General features: G+C 42.3%; 2 protein-coding genes across 2 annotated transcripts in view; one reads left to right on the forward strand and one right to left on the reverse strand.

The window, feature by feature from the left end:
• PLG (plasminogen) overlaps positions 1–25,055 on the forward strand; it is a gene marked incomplete at its 5' end in the record, with an annotated part of 39,427 nt that extends 14,372 nt beyond the window's left edge. Inside the window, 15 exons of the mRNA XM_081033761.1 lie at positions 234–373; positions 1,790–1,910; positions 3,435–3,553; positions 4,727–4,889; positions 5,802–5,944; positions 9,192–9,351; positions 11,100–11,281; positions 12,871–13,019; positions 13,929–14,022; positions 17,713–17,833; positions 18,493–18,567; positions 19,077–19,217; positions 21,062–21,168; positions 23,859–24,004; positions 24,641–25,055. Of these exons, the coding sequence (XP_080889887.1) occupies positions 234–373; positions 1,790–1,910; positions 3,435–3,553; positions 4,727–4,889; positions 5,802–5,944; positions 9,192–9,351; positions 11,100–11,281; positions 12,871–13,019; positions 13,929–14,022; positions 17,713–17,833; positions 18,493–18,567; positions 19,077–19,217; positions 21,062–21,168; positions 23,859–24,004; positions 24,641–24,802 (2,023 nt within the window). The 3' untranslated portion in view covers positions 24,803–25,055. The remainder of the gene's footprint in view (positions 1–233; positions 374–1,789; positions 1,911–3,434; positions 3,554–4,726; positions 4,890–5,801; positions 5,945–9,191; positions 9,352–11,099; positions 11,282–12,870; positions 13,020–13,928; positions 14,023–17,712; positions 17,834–18,492; positions 18,568–19,076; positions 19,218–21,061; positions 21,169–23,858; positions 24,005–24,640) is intronic.
• A 599-nt stretch (positions 25,056–25,654) lies between these two features.
• Positions 25,655–27,288, reverse strand: part of SLC22A3 (solute carrier family 22 member 3) — a 94,551-nt gene continuing 92,917 nt past the window's right edge. Inside the window, exon 11 of the mRNA XM_081045311.1 lies at positions 25,655–27,140. Within this exon, the coding sequence (XP_080901437.1) occupies positions 27,080–27,140 (61 nt within the window). The 3' untranslated portion in view covers positions 25,655–27,079. The remainder of the gene's footprint in view (positions 27,141–27,288) is intronic.

Consider the following 27,288-nt stretch of genomic DNA (forward strand, 5'->3'; position numbering starts at 1 on the left):
ACTTGTCTGTCAATATAGTAATAACGGCAACATTAGCTACTGTATTGAAACAGCCTGTCAGAAGAACGTAAAAATCAGACACCACAAATGCTACATACATACATCGCCAAAATGCATTTGGATGGCAGAACCTTGAACTTCAGATGGGAAATAGAGAACGTCCCATTCTGCATTGCTGATAACATGCTGATTTTTAAAATATAATGCAAGTGATCTTTTTCCATCCTCCACAGCTACTCACCTGCTTCATTCCCTTTGGCGGGGCTGGAGGAGAACTACTGCAGGAACCCTGATAATGACAAGGAGGGGCCCTGGTGTTACACCACAGATCCCAACCAGCGATTTGACTACTGCAGCATTCCTGAATGTGAAGGTCAGGAGCAGCTCTAGAGACTGTTTTCATATCTGCCTTCATCTGTGCAGTAATTCACTGTAAAGCGATTTCCCACAGGGATATTATGAATACTCAATGAGTTCCATCTTTGACAAAACTGAGTGATGTACACATCCCTTGGAAAGGATCGAAATGTGCTCAGACTCCCATTATTGACTGGAATTATTTTTATTAAAACATTGCTTCAATGTGTACCAATATAAAACTATGTGGCAACTCTAGATACAAACTTCCTAGGCTTACAGTTTGGCACAGTATAAAGACAAAAACAGATTTGCAATTCAATAGTTGAAATAAAACCACAAAAATCAATACAACTCAAATAAACAATAATTTAATGTGGCAGACTTTGTAGTTTCATGTAACCTGAGCTGTGAACCAGTTTTCAAATCAGCAGTCCGTTATTTTAATGGACCAACTAATTTAATAACACACCTCAAGAGTCAATGCTAAAACTTAAAAACATCCTATTGAAAATACATTCTACATTTTATATTTCCTGCTCCATTTATTGGTGCAAGTAGGGGATGGATAATGGTGGGATTTGTGCAGCAAAGTGGTTAGTCTGTGCACCATGTGACAGCCCAGCTCACCCATCACTTTATCTATTTCAACCATGGGACCCTTTATATACCATGTTATGAGGTTATTTGGCCCTTAATTGACACAAACACCTCATTTTTGTATCAAGTCTGCCTCTTCTTTTGTTATTACTCCACAAAACTTAAAGTCACAAATTACCGTCCTGTAGCATGTTATTTCAATAATGCCAAATCAGTTTCTGTTTTTAAAGTAATGTAAAAAAGCAAAGAACAGCCAGCCATGCTTCTCAAATATGTAAAAAGAGAAGTGCTGTCGCTTTAGGTGAATATTGTTTCACCTAAATGGGCACAAATAGAACCCCAGCATGAAAGTCCTGGGAGGGGGGCAGCTTATTTGTCAATCATCACATGACCAGGATAATTTCATAGACATTTTTAAAGATCATTATTGAAACAAAGACACCAAACATTTAGAAAGCCTAGTAGAGAACTTACAGACTTCTGAGAATATGTGCACCCTCCCCCCACGTTGTTCCACCCACCAAGGACCAGTGCATCCCAGTTTGAGGACATAGCCTTATGGAATTTCTGGATTTGGTTGTAACTCTAATAGCTGAGGGGGTGTTAACCAAAATATGCTCATGTTGCCATCGGAAGGAGAGAATGACATTTTAGGTTGTATTAGAAAATGGAGTCTTTATTGCCTACGTTACCGCCAAGTGACCATTGGAAAGTACGTGTGAACAAGGGGCAAGTGGTAAATGAGACATTTTTCTAGCAGGATTCTAGTCTTCACTCTTTTCTGCTTCGTCCATTTCAGTTTCTTTTTCTCCTTCTGGTCCATGCTGTCTAGATGAATGTATGCATTGCAGTGGAGAAAACTATGAGGGCAAGATTTCCACGACCATGTCTGGACTTGAATGCCAGTCCTGGGACTCCCAGAGCCCGCATGCTCACGGATACATTCCTTCCAAGTAAGGCAAACTGGGAAAGAAATTCGATGTTTATGAGTCTGCAGCTCCACAGGGCACTTCGTGTTATTTAGATATTTTCACATTCCTCAAGAAGTGAACATATCTGATGTTTTTGAAATTTTAAATTTGCATCTATCCACATGACTGAAAGTGAAGTATGTACTCTTTCTACTCTCAAAACGGGGTCCATCGAAGAGTGACAGTTGGTGAGGAATGCAGAATCTCAGACTCTCTGAATCTGAATTTGGTTCTAACCAGAGTCCTGGCTGATTCGTATGTACATTCAAATTTGAGAAGTACAGATACATCTTACTTGTATATTTTCCAAATATTTCCCTCTGCTCTTTATTTTTTTGCTTTTCCTTGATACCGATGAGATTCAAGGTTTCCTAACCTATGATCTATGGTTGGGCTTTTGGGGTTTTGTGAACCCCTGAATGTTTTATGTGTTTTTATATCAATGCATTTTTCTGGGGCGAGGATTCCTAACTTTCAACAGATTCTCAAAGGGGATCATGAATTTATAGTAGGAATAAAAGTCCCTGGAGACTCTCATTCTAGAAAACTAGAAAACTAGAAATCTATTTCACATTGATTGTACCGGAAAGCACCACCCTCTCTGTAGCTGCTTCTGCTCTTGCTGTTCATTCTATGACCACCATAGGACACTAACAGTGCTTACAAAAACTTATAAGAAATGAAACTAAGCCACAGGTTTCTCTGTGAAAAACAGCTCCATGGAATTTCTGTACGTCACATTCCAAATAGTTAAAACACAGCTGTAGCCATTTTCCACTAAAGAAGAAATACAGGAAAGGTCTCAAGGCCCACAACTGGGTAAAAATTCACTTCCAGGAAACAAAAGAAGAGGATTGCTTAAGCCACTGCTGTTTGCTTAGTCCACCTTGACTAAGCATTTACAGTCTCAGAGAGGGACGTGAAACAAAACCCAGAGGGCCACAAAGACGGCGTGCATCTCCCAGTCTTATTCCTGGGCCCCTGCTGAGGGGGGCTCACTGGCCTGTACCACTGGGCTAGGTGCTCACAGAGACACAGCTTGTCCGTTTGCGTTTCTGCAAGCTCAAAGGCTAGCAGGACCAGAACCTGAGGGACCAGAAGGATCATTCCTTTAAGCTCCAAAGATAACAACTTCTGGGCTGTACAATGTACGAGATGACCATCTTTAGTCAGCGAGTACCTTGTGTTTTAGAAATTGCTATTATTTGCAGCTGAATAACTGGAGTTTGTTTGCATCAACTTTCCAGATGGCCAAAATGATAAAGTTACTAATCCTGTTCTGTGATTTTTGCACATGTAAACTGTTAGAAAAATAGTCCTTACAAGACTGAACTAATCTTTCTTATGAGATTGTCATCTCTTTGAGGACAGCTCTTATCCAGTCACTTCCTTGGGTGCTTGACTGTGGCTAGCATACAGCAGGCGCTCAATATTTGCTCATTTGAAAGGATTATCATTTGTGAATGTAAATGTTCAGTGCCATTAAAATCCCTCTTGCCTATTCAGATTTCCAAACAAGAAATTGAAGATGAATTACTGTCGTAACCCCGATGGGGAGCCCCGCCCTTGGTGTTTCACCATGGATCCCAGCAAACGCTGGGAGTTCTGTGACATCCCACGCTGCAGTAAGTATGGCTCCTATCCAGTCGTTGGAAATCCTCACCTGTTCTGCTCTTGGAATCAAGAAAGAAGCATGTATCTGTGCCTGAGTGCTGTGCCTGGAAAGTGCCCTACAAATGCTGTGGGATGTGGTTGCTCTTTTAAAACGATCTGTTAATTATGATAGCTAATTGTCAGAGCATTTATTGATCGTGGGGTTTTTTCGTTTTGTTTTTTGTTTTTTCTTCCCATCAGAGGAAGTTGAATGTGGGCTCTTGAATAGAGGTATTAACAGCTCTGATATGGTACTTTTTTCCTAGTGCTAAAGGGAAATCAGACCCATGCTTTCTGTACATTGATTTCATTATCAACGAGAGTTCTTTCTGATGGTTGCTTTGTAAACAAGAGGTGTCTCTGGATGTCCAGTTTTCAGTATGTCCACTTTGAGAGGGCGCAGTGGGAGAAGAGAGTTCAGGGGGAGAAGATGAAATGGCAGACGTAGCAGGAATGACTTGGAAGAAACAATTTTATACCATTTTTCTTCTATGAGAACTTGAAGCAAGGGACTCACTGTTTAGACAAGGACAGTCATCAAAAGTTGAGAAGGACTCAGCAGGTTTCCTGTTCTTGGGGTGGATAATCATCCTTTGGGACACTGAAGTCCCTCAGGTACTCTCCTTCTTTCTGAACATCAGTTTCTCTTTTTGTCATCTGGGGTTTTTTTCTCGAGAATTTCATGATTTCTGGATGCATGTGCTTTTCCTTGGAGACATTTTTTATCTTCTTTCTATGGACTCTCGGTTGGCTTTATGGAATGTGGGGTGTCATAGAGTTGTGTTTACTCAGTGAATAATTTGTTCTTCACAAAAGACATTGGATCACTGGTGTACGTAAAGATTCGAGGTGCAGGTGACACATGTTGATCCTTACCATGACAAATTGAGCACAGAGAATGAGGAAAGAAGCATGTACTCCGAGGGTCTTGTCCCTGGAGCTCCTCAGGACAGGATCTCATAGACATAAGTTCAACCAAGTCAACTCCTTTTGAAAATGATAAACAATTTTCAAGTGCCCTTTCCGAGAGAGGATGAACAGAAAAGAAGAAAGGTTGAGGCTCCCTGCACCCACTCCCTCATAAAACCCATCTGTGTATTGTTTATTTTTAAAATACTCATTGTAACTTATTATCCCCATTCAAGCAACGCCCCCACCAACTTCTGGCCCCACATATCAGTGTCTGAAGGGTAACGGTGAAAACTATGGAGGAAACGTGGCTGTCACTGTCTCCGGGCATACTTGTCAGCGCTGGAGCGAACAGACCCCTCACAAGCACAATAGGACCCCAGAAAACTTCCCCTGCAAGTAAGTCTGCCTCTGGGCTCCTTCCCTGTTAGCTGAATGGACTGTGAAATCCCGCTGAATTTGCTTAGTATGTGTTACCATAGAAACCCAAAGGTAAAATATTCTGGAATGAGAACTGGTCAAGTCATATGCAAGAGAAGTGAAAGTCAGCACCAATATTCCTATAACGCTGGTTCTCAGAGTGTGGTTCCGCCTACCAGCAGCAGTAGGGTTTTGTTAGAAATGCACATTCGGGCCGGCCCGGTGGCTCAGGCGGTTAGAGCTCCATGCTCCTAACTCTGAAGGCTGCCGGTTCGATTCCCACATGGGCCAGTGGGCTCTCAACACACACATACACACACACACACACACACAAAAAAAAAAGGCAAAAAAAAAAATGTAAAAAAAAAAAAAATAAACCCTTTAAAAAAAAAAAAAAAAAATGCACATTCTTGGGCCCTATTCCAGACCTACTAAAGCAGACACTCAAAAGAGTGGGTCCCAGCACTGTGTTTGACAAGCACTCTTCAAAATGCACAGGAAGGTTCCAGAACAGTGAAATTCCAGGACTGTAACACTTAAATTCCATGGCTACCATGGATCTACTTTTTGAGGGAAGAACAGTACAGAAAATACCTATTGTGTTTTCAGCAGGCAGCATAGTATCCAACTCATAGCAGAAGAGATATTTTTCTTGGCTGTACATAGTTCAGGAATATACTTTAATCTTTTACCCCAGAGAGGCATCTGTGCCATAATTCTATGGAATCCTATGGAATCCTGCTCTTGTTTACATTTTGACCTGTTTTTCAGTTTGTGTAATTCTAGAGAATTCCCTGGACACATGTCCAGGATCGGTGTTAAGAAGCGCATGTGCACTGTTATTTATTTAGCCTTTTTGGAAAGCCGAACTCACGATCACTTGTTTTTCAGAAATTTGGTTGAAAACTACTGCCGTAATCCCGACGGAGAAACGGCTCCCTGGTGCTATACAAACAGCAGTGAACTGAGGTGGGAATACTGTCAGATACCATCCTGTGACTCCTCTCCACCTGCAGACCAACCGGACTCCCCAGGTGAGAAAGGGGGCTGAGCTTACTGAGGGCCCCAGTGCTACGCCACTGCTGTCACAATACACAGTAGCTTTGTTTATAGTTTAATTCTGTTCTAGTTGGAGAACATGCTCTAGGATGTCAATTAATTTAAATTTGTGGAGGCTTGTTTTATGGTTCAGAATGTGGTCATCTTGGCGAATGATTCGTGTGCTCTTGAAAAGAATGTGGCTTCTGCTATTGTTGGGTACAGTATTCTATAAAGGCCAATTAGGTCAAGTTGATTAGGGTTGTTTAGCTCTTTTGAATCCTTACTAATCTTCTACCTCCTGTTCAATCAATTGTTTTGAGATAAATGGTGCTGTCTCCAGCTTTAGCTGTGCATTCATTGATTTCTTTTTGGTTTTCTGTTTGCTTTACATATTCTGGAGCTCTTTGTTAGGCAGGTACATGTAGGATTGTACATTTCTTGAAGAAATGACCCCTTTAGCCTTATGTAATGTCTCTCTTATCTCTGGAACTATTCCTTGTTCTGAAGTCTAGTTATGCTGACAGGAAGACAGGTATCGCAGCTCCATTTTCACAAGTATTGGTATGATTTATCTTTTTTTCTAGCTTTTTAGTTGAGACCATTTGCAATTAATGTAATTGTTAATATGGTTGGATTTAAATCTACCATCAAGTTAGCTATTTCCACTTGTCCTATTAGAATTTTAGTCATTCTTTTCCCATCTTTTTCTGTTATTGCATTAATTGAGTATTCTTCAATTGTCTTTTATCACCACTATTTGCTTTTAGTTTAATTAGTTTTTAATGTTTTTAGTTATTTTTCTAATGTTTACAATATATATCTTTAACTTATCACATTCCACCTTCAAATGATATTATTTTACTAGGTGTATAATATAAGAACCTTAAAACATTGTACTTCTATTTCCTCTCTCCCAAAATATTATGTTTTTGTTCTCAGAGCTTACTTCTATTATGTTATACATCTCACAATACATTGATATTATTTTTGCCCTAAATAGCCAATGATGTTCTAAAGTGATTGTAAATATAACATATCCTTTATATTTACATGTATTTGTTTATTTATTTATTTTTCACCACTTCTGGTGCTCTTTATTTCTTTCTGTAGATTCCAATTTCCACTCAATGTTATGTTTTTTTCTGCAAAACACCTCATAACTTTTAACATTTCTTGTAGTACAGACCTGCTGCTTCTGAGGTCTTTCAGCTTTTGTATGTCTGAAAATGTCTCTATATTGCCTTCGGTTTAAAAAATAATTTTTGTTAGGTGCAGAATTCCAAGTGGACAATTTCTTTTCCCCTTTCACCAATTTAAAAATGATACTCCATTATTTTCTGTTTTGAATAGTTTCTGACTGGAAATCTTATCTTTGTTCATCTGTACTTAATACTCTTTTTTTTTTTTTTTGAGCTGCCTAAAGCAAGGGATTAAGACTTTGTCTCATCTTTGATTTTTTAGCAGTTTGGTTATGGTGTGTGTAGGTGTATTTATTTATTTATTTTTGGTATTTATTTTGCTTGAAGTTCTCTGAGTTACTTGTATTTGTGGGTTGTTGATTGTCATTAACTTTTGTAAAATTCTCAGCTGTAACTGCTCAAATATTTTTTCCCCTCCTCCCTCCATTTCTCGTTTACTTATACTCCAATTATCCTAATGTTAGACTATTTTATATTGTCTCATCCTTTTTATATCTTGTTCTATTTTTTACTCTACTCTTACTTTCTTCAGTGGGTCAGTTTGGATAGTATTTATTAATCTATTTTCAAGTTCACCAATTCTTTCCTCAGTTATGTCTAATCTGCTGATCATTGAAAGACTATCTGATAATCATTTCTGACTGAAGTATGGTTTTTATTTCTAGCATTTTATTTATTGTTTGTAGTTTTTATTTCTGGTGGTATTTTTCATCTATTTATGCATAGCATTCGTCTTTGCCACAGGATCCTTTGACATGTTAATCATAGCTATTTACAGTCTTAATCTGATAGTTCCCACATCTTTGTCTATCTCTGAGTTAGTTATCTCTGAGTCTGGCTTTATTAACTGCTTTGTCACTCAAGACTGGCTTTTTTCCCCCTGGCTTTTTTGGTGTGTCTTGTAATTTTATTTTTATCAAACGCTGGACATTATATGTAAATGACCAGTAGAGACTAAAGTAAATACTATTTATTCTTTGAAATGGGAACCCTTTTTATTTTATCAATATGCTATGTGGATAATTGAGTTAATAGGAGTATAGTCAGCAGATAAAACAAATTTGGGTTTTGTTGTTGCTGATTTTATCTTCAGTGGACCACAGGCTTCAAATTCCTCTGGTTGGTGGTTGTTGTTACCTTGTACTTTGAGTCTGAAAAGTCTTCTCAGTTTTCCTAATCCATTCTCAGCTTGTAGCAGTCACTGCATGCCTGCCCCACAGAGAGTCGCTCCTTGCTCTTAACCAGACCCTAGTGCTGGGCTGTTGTTTCTTCTTACAGGATGCTAAGCTTTTGGTGGAGGTAGACATTCTCTGTCCTCCTGGTCTACCCTCAATCTTAGACAATTTCTGTGTACCTGGCCTTTGAAGATAGTACTTCTAAGCATTTTTGCCCCTCCTTCCCATGGAGCTAAACTCTAACATGTATCTGTGGTGGGCCTTGAGTGGAAGAGTAGCATACTTCTGCTTTGTGTTGATGGAGGATCCTGGTCACAAGAGGATTTCCTGTCCCTCCTCTAGGAGAATAAGATTTTTGTCTGTACCTCTCCCTGAGAAATAATGGATCTTTACCTGCATTCCTGGATATAGGACCATTTCCTGCCCCATCCCTCAGCAGCTCAAGGCTTTGGCTTTGTATGAGCAAAGAGTCTAGGGAAAGAATTCACATCTGCCCCCAATCGCAGCCAATCACCATCTACAGTCTGGACCACAGAATGTGGCTCCCTCTGGTCTCCTGCCCAATTACATGAACACCCAGTGGAGATCCTTAAAAAAGAGCTTGCATATGAGTACGGTTCCCATGCATAAGCACTCTGGCCTGCTTATTTTTTTCCCCTGAGTTTTAAATTAAATATGTACCAAAAAGTTAGGTCATTAAAGTTCTAGAATGTTATGGATCTGTTGTTTTCTTTGCATGCTCATCTGCCTGTCCATATGCAAGAATGTTAATTCCCAGAGACTACTGTTCTGTTGGTGTCATATATTGCTTCACATGTCTCTGTGTCTTAGTCATTATTCACTGATTTCTTCTATTTTAATTTTAGCACCACCTGAACAGACTCCTGTGGTCCAGAAATGCTACCACGACAATGGACAGAGTTATCGAGGCACATCATCCACCACCATCACAGGAAAGAAATGTCAACCTTGGTCATCTATGATACCACACCGGCATGACAAGACCCCAGAAAACTACCCAAATGCGTATGTCTTTCATTTTTAACCATGAGAGAAGCAACAGCAAACTTAAATTTCTTTTAGAAGGGCCATGCTTTAAGCTAACTTCTTAGGACCAAACTCCTCTGGGCTCCAGAATGGAAGGCAAAAATGTCTCAGACACCTTGTTTTTGAGCAAAAGCTCTGAAAGAAGAGAAGTGAGAGGCTAGTTCTCTTTCCTGAGTTGTTTTGTGGAAGCAGGCGGGTTGGGGTATAAGGAAACGTCAAGGTCACACTAGTGGAAAGCTCAGGAAGATAAATGACCAAAGGTTAGAAATAAGACCATTGCACAACACCTGCTGAAGATCAGTGCAGTCTTTCAGTTATGGAATTTTATCATCCTAACCTCCCATCCCTGAAGTGAAGTTTGTGTTTGTCACTGGGTCACAGTATCTACCACCTGACTTGTCCAGACACATTTGGTCCTGAGCACTAATGGTCTGAAGGGATATGAGTTGCCAGGACATGAAGAGGAAAAGCAGGAAGGCAGATGAGAGTCAGGAAGTATACAGATGCCGACAGGCAAAATGGGCAGGAAGGTGGACAAAAGACCAGCCTTTTTGCCGTAAATGGATAAGCCTTTTAACATATCCAGTTGCTCGGAGACCCGCTGACTGGCTTCCTCAAATTGTGAGCCCAAGCCTGAGATGAGTCTATAGTATCTACATACTGTGGATTCACATATACATAATACATCTCAAATTTTCTCAGACCGCCACAAAATTATAAGGGGATTCCAAGGCTGAGAATTCTGCAGGGCTGGGCTGTATCACTAGGCTCCTCACCTGCTATGTCTCCTACCCAGTTTTTTCTGACTCTCCCATAAGCCCTCATCTCCCTCAGGTCCTGTAGTCTACCCAGACGTCTCCCTCCATCCCTTCCATCTCACTGGTATTTAGTTTCATCCCTGTTTCCTCAGCCCCTGAGTGGCTGCAGTGAGGCACAGGTGGTGGTAGGGGCGATTAGAACAGTGCGGCGTTCCTCCCCATTTCCCCAGAAGGCATCGTGTAGCAACGACTTCCTGCCTGGGAGCTCATTTTCCAGGCAGGCTTCCATGAGTCTTTCTAACCCTGAACCCACTTGATTTACCCAATGTAATATGTACATATTATTTGGTACTGTGTAAATATCATAATATTTTATATTATTAAGTTACGTTATTTTCATGGAGTTTTTCACTGTAAATGTGCGATATTTTAACTGCATTATGAGTAAATAGACTAAGAGGGATGGTCTGGGAGTGTCTTCATCTTGTGTGTCATTTTTTCCTTAGAGAAATACATTCTGGGTTCAACCTACCCAGCCCTAGGTATTCATATAGAGTAATAGAGATATAGAAATAATTGTATGCGCATAGAAAAAACATCGAAAATATATGCTTCAAAATCCATATTGGTTATCCCTGGGGAATGGATTTAACCTTTCCAGAGAAAGGAGACATTCTAATACTTTCTTTTACACGTGTATATATTATCTCAGTTTTTATATAGAGCATATGTTAGTTTTGATTTTTAAAATAGAAATTATAATCTATTTTTCAAACTTGCCCAGTTGTTCAGAAGTTGCAGACCATTGGTGTTTGTGGCATAACAATAATAATTAGCACCTGTGGTATCTTTAATGGAAATATTCCAAAGTTGCTGGTTCAGACCTGGTTCAAACAGGATTCAGAGGGTGCCGGGACGCCCCTGAGGTTCTCCTACCTCTCATGCCCTGTGTTGTTGTGGAATTCACAGCGGCTTGACGATGAACTACTGTAGGAATCCGGATGCTGACAAAGGTCCTTGGTGTTACACCACTGACCCGGGAGTCAGGTGGGAGTTCTGTAACCTGAAAAAATGCTCACAGACAGAAGAGAGTGTCATAAAGCCTGCAGCTGAAACCCAAATTCCAAATGTGGAGCCTTCTTCAAAACCAGGTAAGATGTTGGTGGCCAGACATCTATATGTTTGGGCCTTGGGATGAAGAGATGGGAAAGCCTACAATGCAGAAGGCTTCATTGCTCCAGGGAACTGGGGTGCTGGTGGAGGGTCTGCCGTGAGGAAGGAAGCCTTGGCATGTCATGGGGTGGGGTGGGGGAAGAGCTGCTGTTGGTGGCGTAACGAGGGTGGGTGGTTTCTTTGGGACTTGAACACTAATTGGTTGTGAGAGATGGAGAAAATGTTGAGCCTGGGTGGATTGAGAGGTTGATAATTGTGGCATTAGCTAGAATGAAGCATTCTAGAAAAGCCAGTCCCTGCCTCCTCCATGGAGGAATAGAAAGGATCAACTTGGCTTTGAATACACTAAATTAGGAGTGCTAGTCAAATGACGCTCTCCAGAGAACACTAGGAAAAGTGGCTCGGTAGCTGTGAGGGCTGTTAGGTCTGCCTGTAAGCATGAGGTTGTCGTCTGAGCTGGCAGCCAAGCAGTAATCCACACTCCTCCCTCTCTGCCTGACCCTTGGGTTGTGGCTCTAACTGCTAAGCACCTGGTCCTGTGGTTGTCAGGCAGTGCACAAGTGCTCTGCACCAGTGGAGGGCCACAGCCCCCCCAAAAGCCCAGAGGGGTCACATGTCTTGTCTGACCACTTTCGGATTATCCAATTCCTCCAATCATGATTAGATTGAGAACTTGGTTTGAAATTGAGAGCCTTTTCCTTCCCCCAGTATCCTCCACAACCCTGGGGACCTCACCTGCTGTTCTCTGGACCACGGTGAGCCAACTCTACTTCCTCCATCTTGGTGGGACATGGGGCTCTGGGCCCCCCCTGTGTATCCACCCTGGATAAGACTTGAGACGACCTCATGTGGTTTTCCCATGTGCTTGCCCCACATTTGATGTCCAGTCCTGGCAACTCGCCCACCCCTACTCCTCAGGGTGCAGGCTACCCAGCACAGCCCCCTGCCTTGGCAGAGAAGATAGCTGGCCCTTGGAACACTGGTGTATTGGGTCGTCCCTTTCTCTCCTCCCCCATATGTGACACACATCAGATTCTCTGGGAGGTCCTGTGGGAGCCCCCATTCCCTAGGCTTGAAATGAGGGACAAGATTGGGGAAGGGGCCCCAAGTCATCTCTTTGATACTCCTTTCACCCCAGAGGGTGCGGACTCAAAGCACAGTTCTAGCCAAATACGAGTTTCGATAAAATCCTTTTCAATCTGCATGCTTCTTTTCCACCCTTGGTGACAGACAGCGAGGTGTTCAAGTCATCTGCCCGTTCCCAGCGGCGTCTGCTTCATGCAACACCCCCTCCCCCCCGGGAGCTCTGTCTTACCACACACCTTCTAGCAACTCAATGATCTCAGGGTCCCTGCCAGACTCCCCATTCCAACATCCTGTGAAACTTGTGATCCTCTCCAAGCCAATAGCGTTTCTTGTCACTTGTGAAGGACTCAGTGCTCATTGTGATCTTCAGCATTCTGGGGCTCTGAGGGATGTGACCACAGAGCCTGTCATTACAGAAACCTAACCCCGCAGCACCCGCTCTATGTAGGGGCACGTTACCACCTGTCTTCTCCCCCCACAGATTGCATGATTGGAAATGGAAAAGCATATCGGGGCAAGAAGGCAACCACTGTTGCTGGTACTCCATGCCAGGGATGGGCTGCCCAGGAGCCCCACAGACACAGCATTTTCACCCCAATGACGAATCCACGGGCAGGCCTGGAAAAAAATGTGAGCCACTCTGACATGGACCCCGTTTGGCCTTTTGCTGACCAATCTTTGTGCACAGAATCGGTCCTATGTTACAGAAAGTCAGCCTGGACTGGTCTTTGTTGTGGGGTGGGGAAGGGAACACTGAGAGATTTCAGGGGACTAAGCCTACCGTGTAATTGGCTTAGTGGTACAATTCATACGGGCAAGCACTCACGCCTCTCATTCCCTGTTTGTAACATTCCTTGCCTGCTGTTATTATTGGGTGCCATTTCTAGTTTCTGCTGTTTGTCCCCTAGGTTCTGGTGTTCCAAGATGGCCTTCATGACATTTTAGTCAGATTTTTCTAGAAAAAAACTTGGATGGGCTGTTAGGGATCCACACAGTAGGATTTCACCTACTCTCTCACACTCTCTGGGATGGTTTCCTTTGGGGGGTATGTATAGAGAAGGACAAGGAAAACAACCTTTCTATGACTTCACCCATGGAAGGTGTGCAGTCTGTGGGAATAAGCATTTCTCAACCAACAGTAAACAGGCTTCCTCGGGTAGAAGGTTGCTGAGATGAACCAAGCACAAGACAAGTCAACACATCCTAGGGTTCTCTACAGCTGGGTCTCTAAGGTCTCCACTGACACAGGAAGCCCTCTTAAATAATCTCGACCTCAAGACCCCTGAGAGTCTCTGCCCTCACTCCACGGCTGCAGCCTCACGGGTGGAGCTCCTTTTGAACAAGGAGACATGACTGATGGAATGCTCTGGGTCAGCAGCTTTATAAGCATCCTCAAAGTTTACCGCACCCTCCCCCCAAAAGGAGCATTTACCTTTCATCTTCTAAGGACAGCCAAGAAACGTCTGTGCCTCGGAACCTTCCCCGCCTGCTTCTGCCCCTGTGCGGGCTGTTCCACGTACACCTGCCTTTTTTTTTCAGTACTGTCGTAATCCTGATAACGATGTCAATGGTCCCTGGTGCTACACAATGAATCCTAAGAAACTGTTTGACTACTGTGATATCCCTCAGTGTGGTAAGTCGTTTTCTTTTTTGAAAAAAAACCGATTTCTTAAATAAATGCCGAATCACCTCCTAGGACAGATCTAAAAGAGAAGGGCTTTCAAGCCAAGCGCTTCAGCAGTGTTGCCCTCTCTCCTTGAGCCCTCTCTTCTTAATGGACTTCTTGAATCTGTCCTAATGGTGGTCCCAGTTGTTAGGGAGCCCCCTCCCCAACACCTTAAACAAAGTAAAAACAAAATTCTCCAAAAGAGCAAGCTTACAGTGATCTAATCAGCCTCGCCATGGTTCCACAGAATTCTCCAATATCAAGCTTGGGATGTAGGAAAAACAAACTTAAAAGTCACCCAGATAGGAAACTTTCTCTTTCAGCAGCTGAGAGGTAAGAAAGAAAATACAAACAGCAGGAAACAGATAAGCACGTAATATACACTGTAAACCTATAAATTGTCATCCTAAGAATAAAAGTAGTGCAGATCTTCACTCAGCACCAATATCCTTTATCCTAAGATGACTATTCATTGGCTATACATACCCACAATCCTTAGAGGAAGGTTGTCTGGGTTCCTTCATCATTTCTCTGAGACTTTTCTAAGGAGCAAGAGTCTTGGATCAGGCAGAGGGGGTTGCCATTAGTTCTGAAAAGTTTGGGAGGACAAATCCATGGGTAGGTCATGGGTAAGCCACTTTGATTTGGACCCGTCTTTGCAAACAGAATCCATCCTGGTTACAGAAACCAGCCTGGATCTCGCCTTTGTACAGCCTGCATTGCTTGTATCTGCCGCGTGGAGGGACTAGAGCTCTGGCAACAAAGCCACCCAAGACCAGCATAAGGAGGTGGTTTGGGGAGGCAGTTTGGGGTAGGGGTTAGAGCATGGGAGCCCCACTGTTGGGGTTTGCTTTCGGGACACTCTTAGGTGGAGCAGGGGAAGGAAGGAGAGCTAGGGTGAGAGGAGCGATTCTACCTGGCTGCTGTTTTTCCGGATTTAGGGTGAGTTTATAGCTGACTCTTTCTCGAGTGGGTGTTTTCTCTGGTTTGCAGAAGCTCTTGTGGTGGCCCCTCTACTTAAAAGTCCCTGGAGGGGTTGGTACTTCCCCTGCAGCTGCTCACTCCCGGTCCTCAGCAACTTGCCTCTGATTCACCCCACTGCCTCTCACTGCCCCAGTTCTCCATACTGGACAAGCTGCCTCCTTGGCAGGACTGCCTTTGTCATAGGAGCCTGCCATTCCTACCACGGCCTCAGCAGCTGGGTCTGGGATTCATGCCCCTCTGGCTCCCACAGGAGGGAAGAACAGAAACTTCCCAGGTGTAGCCCTTGGCCACCACCAGATGCTCCAGCCTTCTCAAGCATGAGTCAGGCCTGCGAATCCCTCTTCCGCACACAGGAAACACATCTCTAGATCAGACCGGGTGGTCTGCTTGGAACCCTTCCGTTTAGGGTTAACCTCACATGCCCACATCGTGGTGAGGGGGGATCTCACAGCCTACCTGAAATATCTTCCTCCCATTCTTTCTTCTTTCTTCTTTCTCCAATTTCTAAGAATTCGAGTCTTTCACATCCCTAAATTCACATCCCTACCAGAAATGTAGAAAAGACTATATTACCTTTGAAATCAAGCTATGAGGTTTGTCTCATACCTCCCCTGGGCCACTTTGGGGTCTCAAGCCAACCTTCCAATTTAACCTCTTCTTACATACTGACCCTTTAGAATGTAAGGGTTGAAAACAATGTAAAGGATTTGAGCTATTTCCTTCTTTCTAGTGCTTAGAGCAGGGCATGGCAGGTAGTAGGCACTATATATACATTGATACATAGTCGCTGAATGAATAAATGCATGAATGAAGTAGTGAATCACAGTTCCTCCAGTATGTCAGGTCAGCGCTTTAAAGAGTGGCTGTCCCACCTTACGGGATGTTTTGTGTATGCTTGTGTGGCCTTATGCTGATTTTATTTGGATTTTTCAGAATGAGAAATCTCTTTGAGGTACAGTTTGTTTGCATTTTTTCTCTTTGTACTTAAAGATTTTATTGCTCATTCTCTGAGAGATTTTAGATTTTCTTTATTTAAGGGGGAAATTTCCTAACAGTCATTTTCTTTGAAATTCCCAAACTTTCCATTCTTACTAATTCAAAAGGAAAACTCATTTTTAAGGTGAAAATGTACCATTGATTAACGTTTCGGGCTACATGTAAACTTTTGCAAAGCAATACATCAGAAAAATTTGTGTAACTATATGGTATTATTAAACAAATAGCACTATGCCAGCTGCACAGCATCGATAAAACAATCTGAAATCAGAATTATGGTCTAGTCAGCCCAATACTCTGTTTTTCAATTTCACCAAAGGATCCTATGCTTTCTCTTTAATATTAACTTCAAAAATTTAAGGATGCCCACCTTAAGTATAATTTGTATTTATTTCCATTCATTTAATTATTCATAAATTTCTTTTTTGAATGATTTTAATAACTCATTTCAGCTCTACCAACACATTTGGTACAAATAATAAGTAAAAATAAAGAGAAACTTTCTATTTTGTTCTGCATGGCAGACCCGGGGTACCATAATCTCTGTAGTTATTCTTTTCGTATTATATTTATGTAAGTCTACTCTGCGTAAGGCAGTATCACAGACTTTAAGCTCAGTATTCGAGAGTAGGATTTCATTACACTACATGACTTCCTGTTTATTTTTTGTTTTGCTTTTGTTTTGTTTTTTAAAAAAGGACTTTTATGTATAGGTTCTCAGAAGAGGCCACGATAAATGGAAAGCTATTTGGAAAATTCAGGCTCCAGATTCAGTAGAGGGTAGAATCTCTGGTTGATTAAGACTGAAAGAAATTCCCCTTGTAGTATTGTTATTAACAATGACTTACAGTCATATTTCTGAAGATCTTAAAGGGACCCAGGCAATAGAGAGGCATTTTATGAACACCCCTTTGTAGCCCCTGAATTATTGTAGGCATTAGTGGATGCTACCAAAGATGGACACTAACTCTCTTCTCTGGGACTCCTGCCGACTCGGTGAAGAGTGGAAGTAGGTAGGAGGTAAAGAGAGAGGTACAGGCAGGTGAATGTAAGTTGTACCCAGGGCATTGGGGAGTCTTTGGAGGCTCCCTGGAAGAGCAGTCCCGAAGTTGGCCGAGAGAAGGCAATATTTCAGTTTAGGACAGTTATCCTTGCTACATAGAACCACATACACATCCCTATGTACGTACGTGCTCACACAGAGACGCCCAGTAAAAAATACCCTTAGTTTCTTTCAACAGGAATGACAACTATGGTTTTCCGTAAACTTTACATGGTTCAGTGGTGATGATGATGATGGTGGCGGTGACAGTGGCGGTGGGTATAATAATATATACTGTTCTAATTATATTACATCAGGTCAGAATAACAACTTGTGTCAGTCAGGTCCTCTCAAAAAGCTCTCATTCTAATGCCTAACCACTTCCCTCCACCAAATAGTAAAAAAGTACTTACATTTTCTTGAAAGGAAAGGATTCTACGTTGTCTACTACTACTTTTGAAACTTAGAAAAAAGTATTCCAAAAGATGGTTATGATCTTACTATTAGTTTGGGCTTTGAAGAGGTCAACAATTCAGTGCTCTGGCCATGAGATATTAATTTATCTTGAGTTGTGTGATAGAATTACTACCATTCACTTCTTCAAATGCGGTTCTTTTTCCCACTTTGTGCCACAGCGCCCTCTTCATTTGATTGTGGAAAGCCCAAGGTGGAGCCGAAGAAATGTCCAGGAAGGGTCGTAGGTGGGTGTGTGGCCAACCCACATTCCTGGCCCTGGCAAATCAGCCTTAGGACAAGGTAACAACATTTCCAGAAGCAATGTATTCCATCCTCTGTGTGAACACATCTGCTATTGCAAATTTACTATTTGCCTTCCATTAATTACGATTTACTTTGGAATGGCTTGCACCATTTTTATGAGCTACCACACGCCTAAACAGTCCTGTAAAGTAAATGACTTAGGAGCCATCCCCCCCCACCCCAAAAGGGAATTTTCTAGGTAAAATCAGTGGACTCCCATGAATCTTAGCTATTCGGGATCACATTTGGCTTCCTGATGAATGACTCATATGAGGTCTTGCATAAATCTCGTCCAAAAGAAATGGAAGAGATCTCAAGAGAATGTCTTTTGCCTGGTTACTTCTGTTAAAGTCCAGGGCTAACTGGTCATAGCCATGGATGGAGGCTTCCAGTTGTTGGAGCCACATGGCTTAGCTTTCCGGTGCACAGGCTGTGCCTGGGCCTCTCACAGCCACCTCAAAGAGAGTGATGGATGGGACCATCTGGAAAATCCACGACTGAAGCACAACCCACAGTTCTTATCGTCCTGGTAATAGGCTGGTAGCCTTTCCTTTGGGACTATCAACATTATCAGAATCGAGTGAACACTTCTTTCTGGCTTTCTGTACAAAAAACAATCAGATTGGAACTAAAATCATGGCATGTTTTCCTCCTAGATTTGGGAAGCACTTCTGTGGAGGCACTTTAATTTCCCCGGAGTGGGTGTTGACTGCTGCCCACTGCTTGGAGAGGTATGTTTAGGAGACAACTGACAAGAGGACTTGTTTGAAAGACTTCCATCCTTTCCTGTTCCCTCCTTCCTTTTCTTCTATGGCAGTGACGCTAGGGACCAGGGAGTGGTTGTGAAGAAGCCAGAGGCAGAATTGCCAGGGCCATTGAATAAGAATGTTTCTAGAGAGAAATGAAGAAGAAAGACCTAGCTCAGGTGGGTTTATGAGCCTGGATAAATGGCAGGGAAGAGTTGTTCTGTGACAGGCATTGGTCCCCCTGAGGCTCCCTGGACATGGGTGCCTATCTTTGTGTTGACTTCAGTGTTGGTTTCATTGATCAAAAGCATCCTGAGAATATTCCTTAATGGCCAGGTTCAGGTAAATCATGAACTTCCCTTCTTGCCACTCAGAGGAAACGGACTGTGGGTAGCCAAGTGTCTGGGGAAGACTTGATGATATTTATGGCTCAGAAGGGCCCCCGATGAAGAGGCTGGCCAATATTTTGGTGCTAACGTCCTCGTCTCTTCTAGGTCCTCAAGGCCTGCATCGTACAGAGTTGTCCTGGGCGCACATCGAGAGATACGCCTTGAAGCAGATGTTCAGGAGATAGACGTGTCAAAGCTGTTCTTGGAGCCCACCCGGGCGGATATCGCCCTGTTGAAGCTGAGCAGGTACCCACTCCCACAGTTTGTACCCTAAGATGAGGGAACACAGTTGTTTCTGCCTGGGGTTTACAACCCGTAACAGGGCTGTGCTGGGGGGGAGGTTTAAGGGTGGCAGGGATCACTGTCCAGGATATGAAAGGCCCAGGGCTTCAGTCTTGAAAAAGGTGCCAGGACTCAGTTTCCTTGTGTGGAAAAAGAGTGAGTAGAAACACAATGTACACGATTACTCCTCAAACACTCACACTTAATGTTCACCAGTCAGCTAATATACCTTCACAATCAGAGGGTTATTCAGTTCTTCCAGGTTGACAGTTCTCCTTTCCACATGGTAATACGTTTGGGGGAATCAAATGAGATCACGTATTTCAAAGCACTTAAAAACCCACAGGGGAAACACACATATGCTCACACACACAATTCACAAATGCAAACTCTTCTCCTTCTTACCTTTGGTTTTATTTTTCCTGTTGAAATGGTGTTTTTATATTAAGCTTGGCAAAATGATAAATTTGCTTATATCACTTAAAGTTAGCAACATTTGGAAATGGGTCCCAATTGGAGACAGCAAAACAAACAGACAGCTATTTAGAGAATAGGCATGTTTGGGACTGTCAACATGGCATGCAGAGCACAGCAGCTGTGTCTGATGAATCAGGATGATGCTGGCAGTAAGGAGGATGGGCCAGGCTGGCATAAGACCAGCGGTCAGGACTCTGACTTCTCCTCTGCTGGGTCTGGTCAGAAACACTTCACAAGTTTTCTGGGTCAGTAAACTGGGGACTGACTTCCTGGGATGTTTGGAAGTCCTCTAGAAAGGAAAGAAAGGGCCTTCTTGGCTTTGCCTTAAAAAGTAGCTGATTCCCCTCCTTTCCCGTGGTCCCCTTATGGCCATCAGGGGGATCCGGTAGCTTGAACAAATAATTTAGTTAATTTGGGCTTCTAGAAATGTCCTCTGCTAGATTGATACATTTGAGCTTTAGAGAACCCACCCCACGCCTCCACACCCCCCAGAGTCTAAGGCATTAGTGCTCTATGAGGGGAACTTATAGAGTGACGGGTCACTCTATGTGAGAGGCTGGTCTATTCTGGTGACTCCGAGAAGGTGTGTCTGCTTCAAAGTTGGTGGCAATGATGATTCTTAATCATATCAGGGCATATCTCATCTCCAATCTGTTTTCCTCTGGAGCTGGCTAAAATGGAATCAAGTTTACACATGAAAGGTCTAAAGTTTAAGGTGCCACAGAACTCTACAGCATGAGAAGTTTCCTTGAAAAACAATATCATTTTGCTTATGCAAGGTGCTTATTTCCAGTCCTCTGTCATTTGGTATATCCAGCATTTTATTGGATTCTTACCACCAGGGTGTTGTAACATTGATAGATGAGGAAACCAAGGCCTCAAAAGATGGAGTGACTTGCTCATGATCACATGATGCACTGGCTGTTATTAAAACCTCGTGATGGAATTTTCCAGCTAGATGTTCCATCTACTGATTGAAGCCCCTTTGAATGACAGAAATGCATGCACTTGCTGTAAAGTCGCAATAGTGAGCACAATAAACATAAAAAGTGAGTCCTCGTAATCCCTACTCCCACTTCTACTTTCTTGTCCACAACTGCCACCTTTTAAACAAAATATTCTATATGTTTAACTCATATGATACTACAGGCAAACGCAAGGGTGAAAAGTTGTTTTCTACATGGAACAGTGCCAGATGGTCAAGGAAATGCCAGGTCGGAGGATTCTGGGGCTTCGGGGCAGGTGGCATCTTGTTGGGGGTGACTAACAGAAGAATGGCAGAAGTTTCCTAGCAGGGCAGGCAGATGTCACTTTTAATGTTTTCCTTTCAGCCCTGCTGTCATCACTGATAAGGTCATCCCAGCTTGTCTGCCACCCCCAAATTATGTGGTTGCTGACCGGACAGTGTGTTACATCACGGGCTGGGGAGAAACCCAAGGTGAGATAAATGACTCACATAATGAATCAGTTTGGACCTACAGCCTACATGAAAAAAATGAGCATTTGTACAAATTCTCATCAGTGAATGAGGTCCACCCCCTTCCTGACTTCTCTATGTTTTCCATGTGACATTAGGAAGTAATTTAATCTACACCTCCGTGTCCTCACCTATGCCACCTAATAAGGTCATTGTGAGCATTAAGATAATGCATATGAAGTACTCACTACTTTGGAGATGGTGTTTCAGCAGCTCCTCTGTCTATCATATGACGACAACCATCACTACCACCATCATCATCGTCACCCCCAACCATCATCATCACCCCCACCATTGTCACCATCATCATCACCATCACTACCATCATCACCATCAATCAGCATCACATCGCCTGTCTGTAGTTGAGCCCTGATGGAACTCAGACCTGCCAGACCCCCTGCCCGTTCGCTGTTTCCTCTTTCCACCCACTGTCCACACTTTTGTAACCACCATCCTGCAGTGGGCTCCCCAGTCTCTCCTGGCCTCACTAGCAATGTCTACTGAGAAAATGATTCTTAGTATACTCATTGGACCAGGAGTCACAAAACGTGAGTCAGGCTGCTTACCAATTTTTTGTACGTCAACAATGACATCAGCTCAGTCAATGTTCTCAGCCACTTGGTGAGAGGTTGAAATTCTCCCGCCCTCCCCTTCATTCTCGACTTTCGCCGACTTCGATATTCCAAAGCAAGCTAACCCTTTGTCGAGGCCAGGGGCTCATTCTGATCAGCCCCTTATCAGCAATCACAGGGTCTTTTCAAGGATCCTGCTTCCCATCTCCAAGGCCCATCAGGACTTCTGGTCCCAAGGTCACCCCCAGCCTTTCCGCCCTCAGAAATGCCATTTCCACCATGGCCACAGGATGGCAGCATCTCCACACAGACCACATCAACTTCCCGTCAACTATCAGTGAATTTGTCACTAGCATCAGCGTGCCTGTCTTGCTCAGAAAAAAAATGCAAGAGCAGGACACTTGAATGAATTTTTGAGAAGGCTGCTTCCTCCATACATCTACTCAATTCAAGTAATGCACCCCCGCCCAGTGCTCCTGTGATCAGGCCCTTTGTCCACCGTGGCTCTGCCCAGCCAGGGCTGGGACAAATCTCTCCTTTCCAAATGGTAGTCCTCTTACGTCCTCCTGTCAGGTCCAGAACGAGTGTAAGTTTTTGGAACTCAAGACAATTATCCAAGTTATTCAAAGTCTTTGGAGAAGAGATGGTACCTCATCTCTTGGCCGTTCTATGCTAGTAAAGCAAAGATTTTACAAAACTCTGGTGAAAGCTGGACTTGCAAAACTGGATGATTTGTGAGACATACCTGGGTGTGTCCATGTGGAAAAACAGCATTTACGCATTTACTCTGATGATTTTGCAAGTATTCAAGTATTCTATTTCAATTTGCCATAGTAAAAAAAAAAAAAAAAAAAAAAATCAAAAAAAAAAAGAAGAAATGAGTAAAACAAGCACACAGGAGAATGTTTACTCTCCCTAATTATAAGAGAAATGTAAAGTTGAAAATGAATTAGAACAATTTCCACCTATTATATTAGCAAATATTTTTAAAATATTAAATACCCAGAGGGTGTGGTGAATTCATTTTTTTTTCTAGTAACATTTTACTCTCATACCCTTTTAGAAAATAATTTGGTGATTTTGGGGGGCCATAAATATGTCTATATAATTTCTGGGAACTTAAGAGAATATTAAGGAACATGAATAAACTGCATGAACAAAGATTTCGAAATTGGAAGCAACTGCAGGAGCCAATAAGCATGATAGTGGAGAATCTGGGCAACAACATCACAAACCCAGGTCCAAATCTCAGCCCTACTTACTTGCTGGGTGACCTTGAGCAAACTGTACCCCCTCTCTTAGCCTCAGTTTCCTTAACTGTACAACAAGAATGATGAATGTGCCTATGTCATAGGACCAGTGAAAGGCTGAAATCACATGCACCGCATAAAGTCAATCCCAGTAGATGATAGCTATTCTTCTTTTTTCATACTGTGGTAAAATGCATATAACATAACACTTGCTATTTTAACTGTTTTGAAGAGTACAATTCAGTGGCATTTAGTACATTTACAATGTTGTGCAATCATCACCACTATTTCCAGACTACATTCCTCACCCCAAAGGGAAACTCCATACCCTTAAGCAGTCAACTCCCATTAAAATAATAATTATGAAGATTGCAACATTGTAAAAAAAAAGTCTTTATAATAGGATGTTGTGTGAAAAAATTAGGGTATAAAATTGTGCAATATAAGTAGTAAAAGAGGCATATAAAAAACTTGAAAGAATATATAAAAATAGTAGCAGTTGTATTTATCAATCTTCTTTACAAAATAAAAAATTATTTCTTTATAGTTGTAAAAAAAGAAACAAAAAATAACAGTACAAATAAACCCCCAAATCTGATAAAGAAGCCAGATTATTAAATCCAGGACTAGGGAACACGAAATATTATATAATGTTTATACTCTCAAGGTTAAAAAGAAAAAAAAAGTTCAAGTAGTATTAGGAATTCTTTGTTTTATCCAATCTCATGTACAAACAAGAGCTCTGTCATTGCTTCTATGTTGTTCTGGAACTTTCCTGGTGAGCACGTTTTGGATCCAGTAACCATTTCTTTAATCTTTTTAAACACAGGCACTTTTGGTGCTGGCCTCCTCAAGGAAGCCCAGCTACCTGTCATTGAAAATAAAGTGTGCAATCGCTATGAGTACCTAAATGGAAAAGTCAAATCGACTGAGCTTTGTGCTGGGCATTTGGCTGGAGGCACTGACAGTTGCCAGGTAAGAAGAGAATAAAGAGATCCCCGGCAGTCTTGTGCTGGCTTGTCTGGGCCCCTGAGACATTTGAGCCCCAAAGCGTCAAATTCAAGAAGGATTTATCAACTAAAGGCCCCAGTATAAATGTTGTCCAGAAACCCTTTAGGTCTGCTCCCGATGCTGAGTCAGACCATCTAAGGACCTGAGTTCCCAATGGATGGATTGTAAGGGAGTAGTTAGGTACCATCACTGCCACGGTCACAGGCCTTCCTTCCGGGGACTGTGCTGGTAAATGGGACTCAGGTCCCTCCCAGTAGGACATAAGGAGAGGGTACAGGACAAAGGCCAGCTACTCCTCCTTTACAATTGTTCTTGGAGTTACGCCGCCTAAGAGAAACCCAAGGCAAGAAGGGATGAGTACAGTATTCACAAGGGATTTTTTTTCCCCCAGCCAACAATAAATGGTATAGTTTTGTTGAGTATACTCTGCTAAGTACTGAAACCCAGCAGATGTTCCCATAATATGTTAATAATTCCTTTCTGATTGCAAAGGAATGTACAAATACTTAGAAAGTTTCCAGCTGGGAAATAGAAGGATGACCACCCCATAATAAAGGGATGGCTGTTTGATCCTCACATTTTTCCCCTCTTTCTGTATAGGGTGACAGTGGAGGGCCTCTGGTTTGCTTCGAGAAGGACAAATACATTTTACAAGGAGTCACTTCTTGGGGTCTTGGCTGTGCACGCCCCAACAAGCCTGGTGTCTATGTTCGTGTTTCAACGTATGTTCCTTGGATTGAAAGAACAATGAGAAATAATTAATTGGTTGGGAGACGGAGTGAACATCAGTGTATCTAGGTGCTGGAACATGGGTAGGGAATTTAGTATGCTCAGAAGTAATTGACAGTAATCAAACTAAGACCCTGTACTTAACCGCCATCTACTGCCAAACCTCAACATTGTTTAGTATTACTGTGGATAAATGTTTCCCATCTGTGGACTGCTGGGTTCTACAATAATAGGGCAACACAGCTGTGACATTTGTTGAAAATAAACTCTGTACTTACTTTGATTTAATTATTTTGATTTTCATTGTTTTCATGGTCTTCGTGCATCCTACCAATTTTAAATAGTGTAACTCTAACAGACATAAGAGATTTCACTTTTTCTCATGAGGAATAGCTGCATCTAGGACTAAGACACCAAGACATCACAGGGAAGTCCTCGTAAATCCCCCATATATTTACTTTGTCAGCGAAAGACAGCTTCTCACGTATCTTTAATGTCTCTATTTCTAGCACTAAGATGAATGTTTTCAAAGCTGCAACGTGTACGGGGAGTCATGAGAACAAATTTTATTCTTGGGAGTGAAATCTGTTACTGACAACTTGGCTTTAGCCCAGCACAGGGGACACTAGGCAGAGAGTTGTATCTCGGGAAGTAAACGGGGCAGTGGAATGGAATACAAGACCAGCAAAGAGTCTGAATGTTATTCTGCGGCACTTGGTCTAGGAATGGTGCCAAGAGCCTGTAGAGGAACAATGAACATATACGGAAGCTGAGCCACTTAATTCCCATCACTAATTGGCTGCCCCGGTATGCAATGTCACACGGAAATAGTGTTTTACAGTGACACCTGTTCAAAAAGAAGAGAAAGGGTAAATGATTTTTCTTGACAATTTAAATTTTTTTATTGTTATCAGAACCAAAATATCAACTCAAAATACAATTCACAGGTGATAGTATCAGGAACAGCAGTTGTCCTCCAGTAAAGAGAAATGCAAAGAAAGGCAAAAGCAAGTGTGTGTGAATGAAGGGTGAATGCAGTGTTACATCCTCAGGGAGCCATGTTGATTTCATTGAAAAATAAAACACTCATATTCAATTCTGATGTGTTTTAAGGATTACATGTTATTTTAATCTTTAAAAATTCTCATCCTGTAAAATTTTATTTTACAATTAGCATACACGGTACATGTCCCGTCTTCACATAGAAATTTTTTTCCTCATAGGCAAAATTTCCCTTTGGTGTCCATTTTGCCCGTCTATATGAAATAACTCATTAAAAAATTCTGAATAGGATATATACTGAATCTGAAAATATAACAAATATAACATATAAAACGTCAGAAAAAGATAGCAAGTTTGTATTTAAGCTCCACATTTCAAAAGTCTCAGTAACAAATAAGAAAGATCGGTTCCCTTATTAAAATCTATGAAGTCACTTAGAAAGTTTCTGCTAATTCTGTTAAGCATGGATATGATTGACCTTTCATTCAAATTAAGGTGTAAGCTACTTCCCCAAACAAGTGAAAAGAAAAGTGTCAAGATTGAATGAGAACTGTCCACATTTTTCACTCTTAACCATGGGTACCGTTACAGAATCAAACTCACAAACATAAATATCCCTTTCCGGTTAAAATCTGAAGACCCATGAGATCATAGTCCATGAGTTTTGTTCAGTGAAGACCTGACTACTAGTGTGTGGCTCTAGGTGCCCACTAAAGGACAGCCCAAACTATCCCGAGTCATCTCAGGACCAAACTTGATTTTATAAATAATGGAGCCAAATCCCCAAATCGTACAGCAGCAGACTGGTTCTTGTTTACGGAACGAAGCCTGAGCATGCCTGCAACCCCAGATGCTGGAGGGCTCCCGGAGCTCTAGATGAGAAGAGAAGGCCATGGCTCGGAACAGCCTCCCCAATCTGTCTCCTCCCAGGAATGTCCAGGACACTCAGCCCAGGGCCTGCATCCCTGGATCAGGTTACATGCCCCCATTTCTGTACACTTTTCCCAGGTCCTTATTTCCTTACCCTGCATTCATGAAGGAGCTGTCATGAGAATTGGGCGGGGGCTTCTCTGGTCTGTGTGTAACCGATGGTCAGAGACACTGCTCCAACATCAGAAAAAAAACCTCTTACCCAAAATTATATAAGCATACTCTGCATAGTTTGAATGTCTTCGTAAAGTATTGAAAACACCTGGAGCTGCACAGCTTAACACAGCTGAAATGGACACACACGCATCTCTGCAAGGCACGTCGGGTCCTTGGGATGGGCCTGAGCAGGTCCTCCCTTTCATCTTCGGCGGGGGGGTCTCACAGGTGAGAGCTGGAAACTGGGGTTTTCTTTTTCCGGTGACATTTATAGGAATGAGGACTAACAAAGCAAGGGAGAAAAGAGGAAGTCCTTATGAAAGATTCTACAACTAGTTAGAAGAAAGTCTTCTTGTTACTTCTCAATATCAGAGTCGGTTTCAATCAAACACACTTCTGTGTAACTTCTCATAAAAACCCAACTCAGAGGT

The sequence above is a fragment of the Rhinolophus hipposideros genome, assembly GCF_964194185.1.
Source record: "Rhinolophus hipposideros genome assembly, chromosome: 3".
NCBI classification, from domain to species: Eukaryota; Metazoa; Chordata; class Mammalia; order Chiroptera; family Rhinolophidae; genus Rhinolophus; species Rhinolophus hipposideros.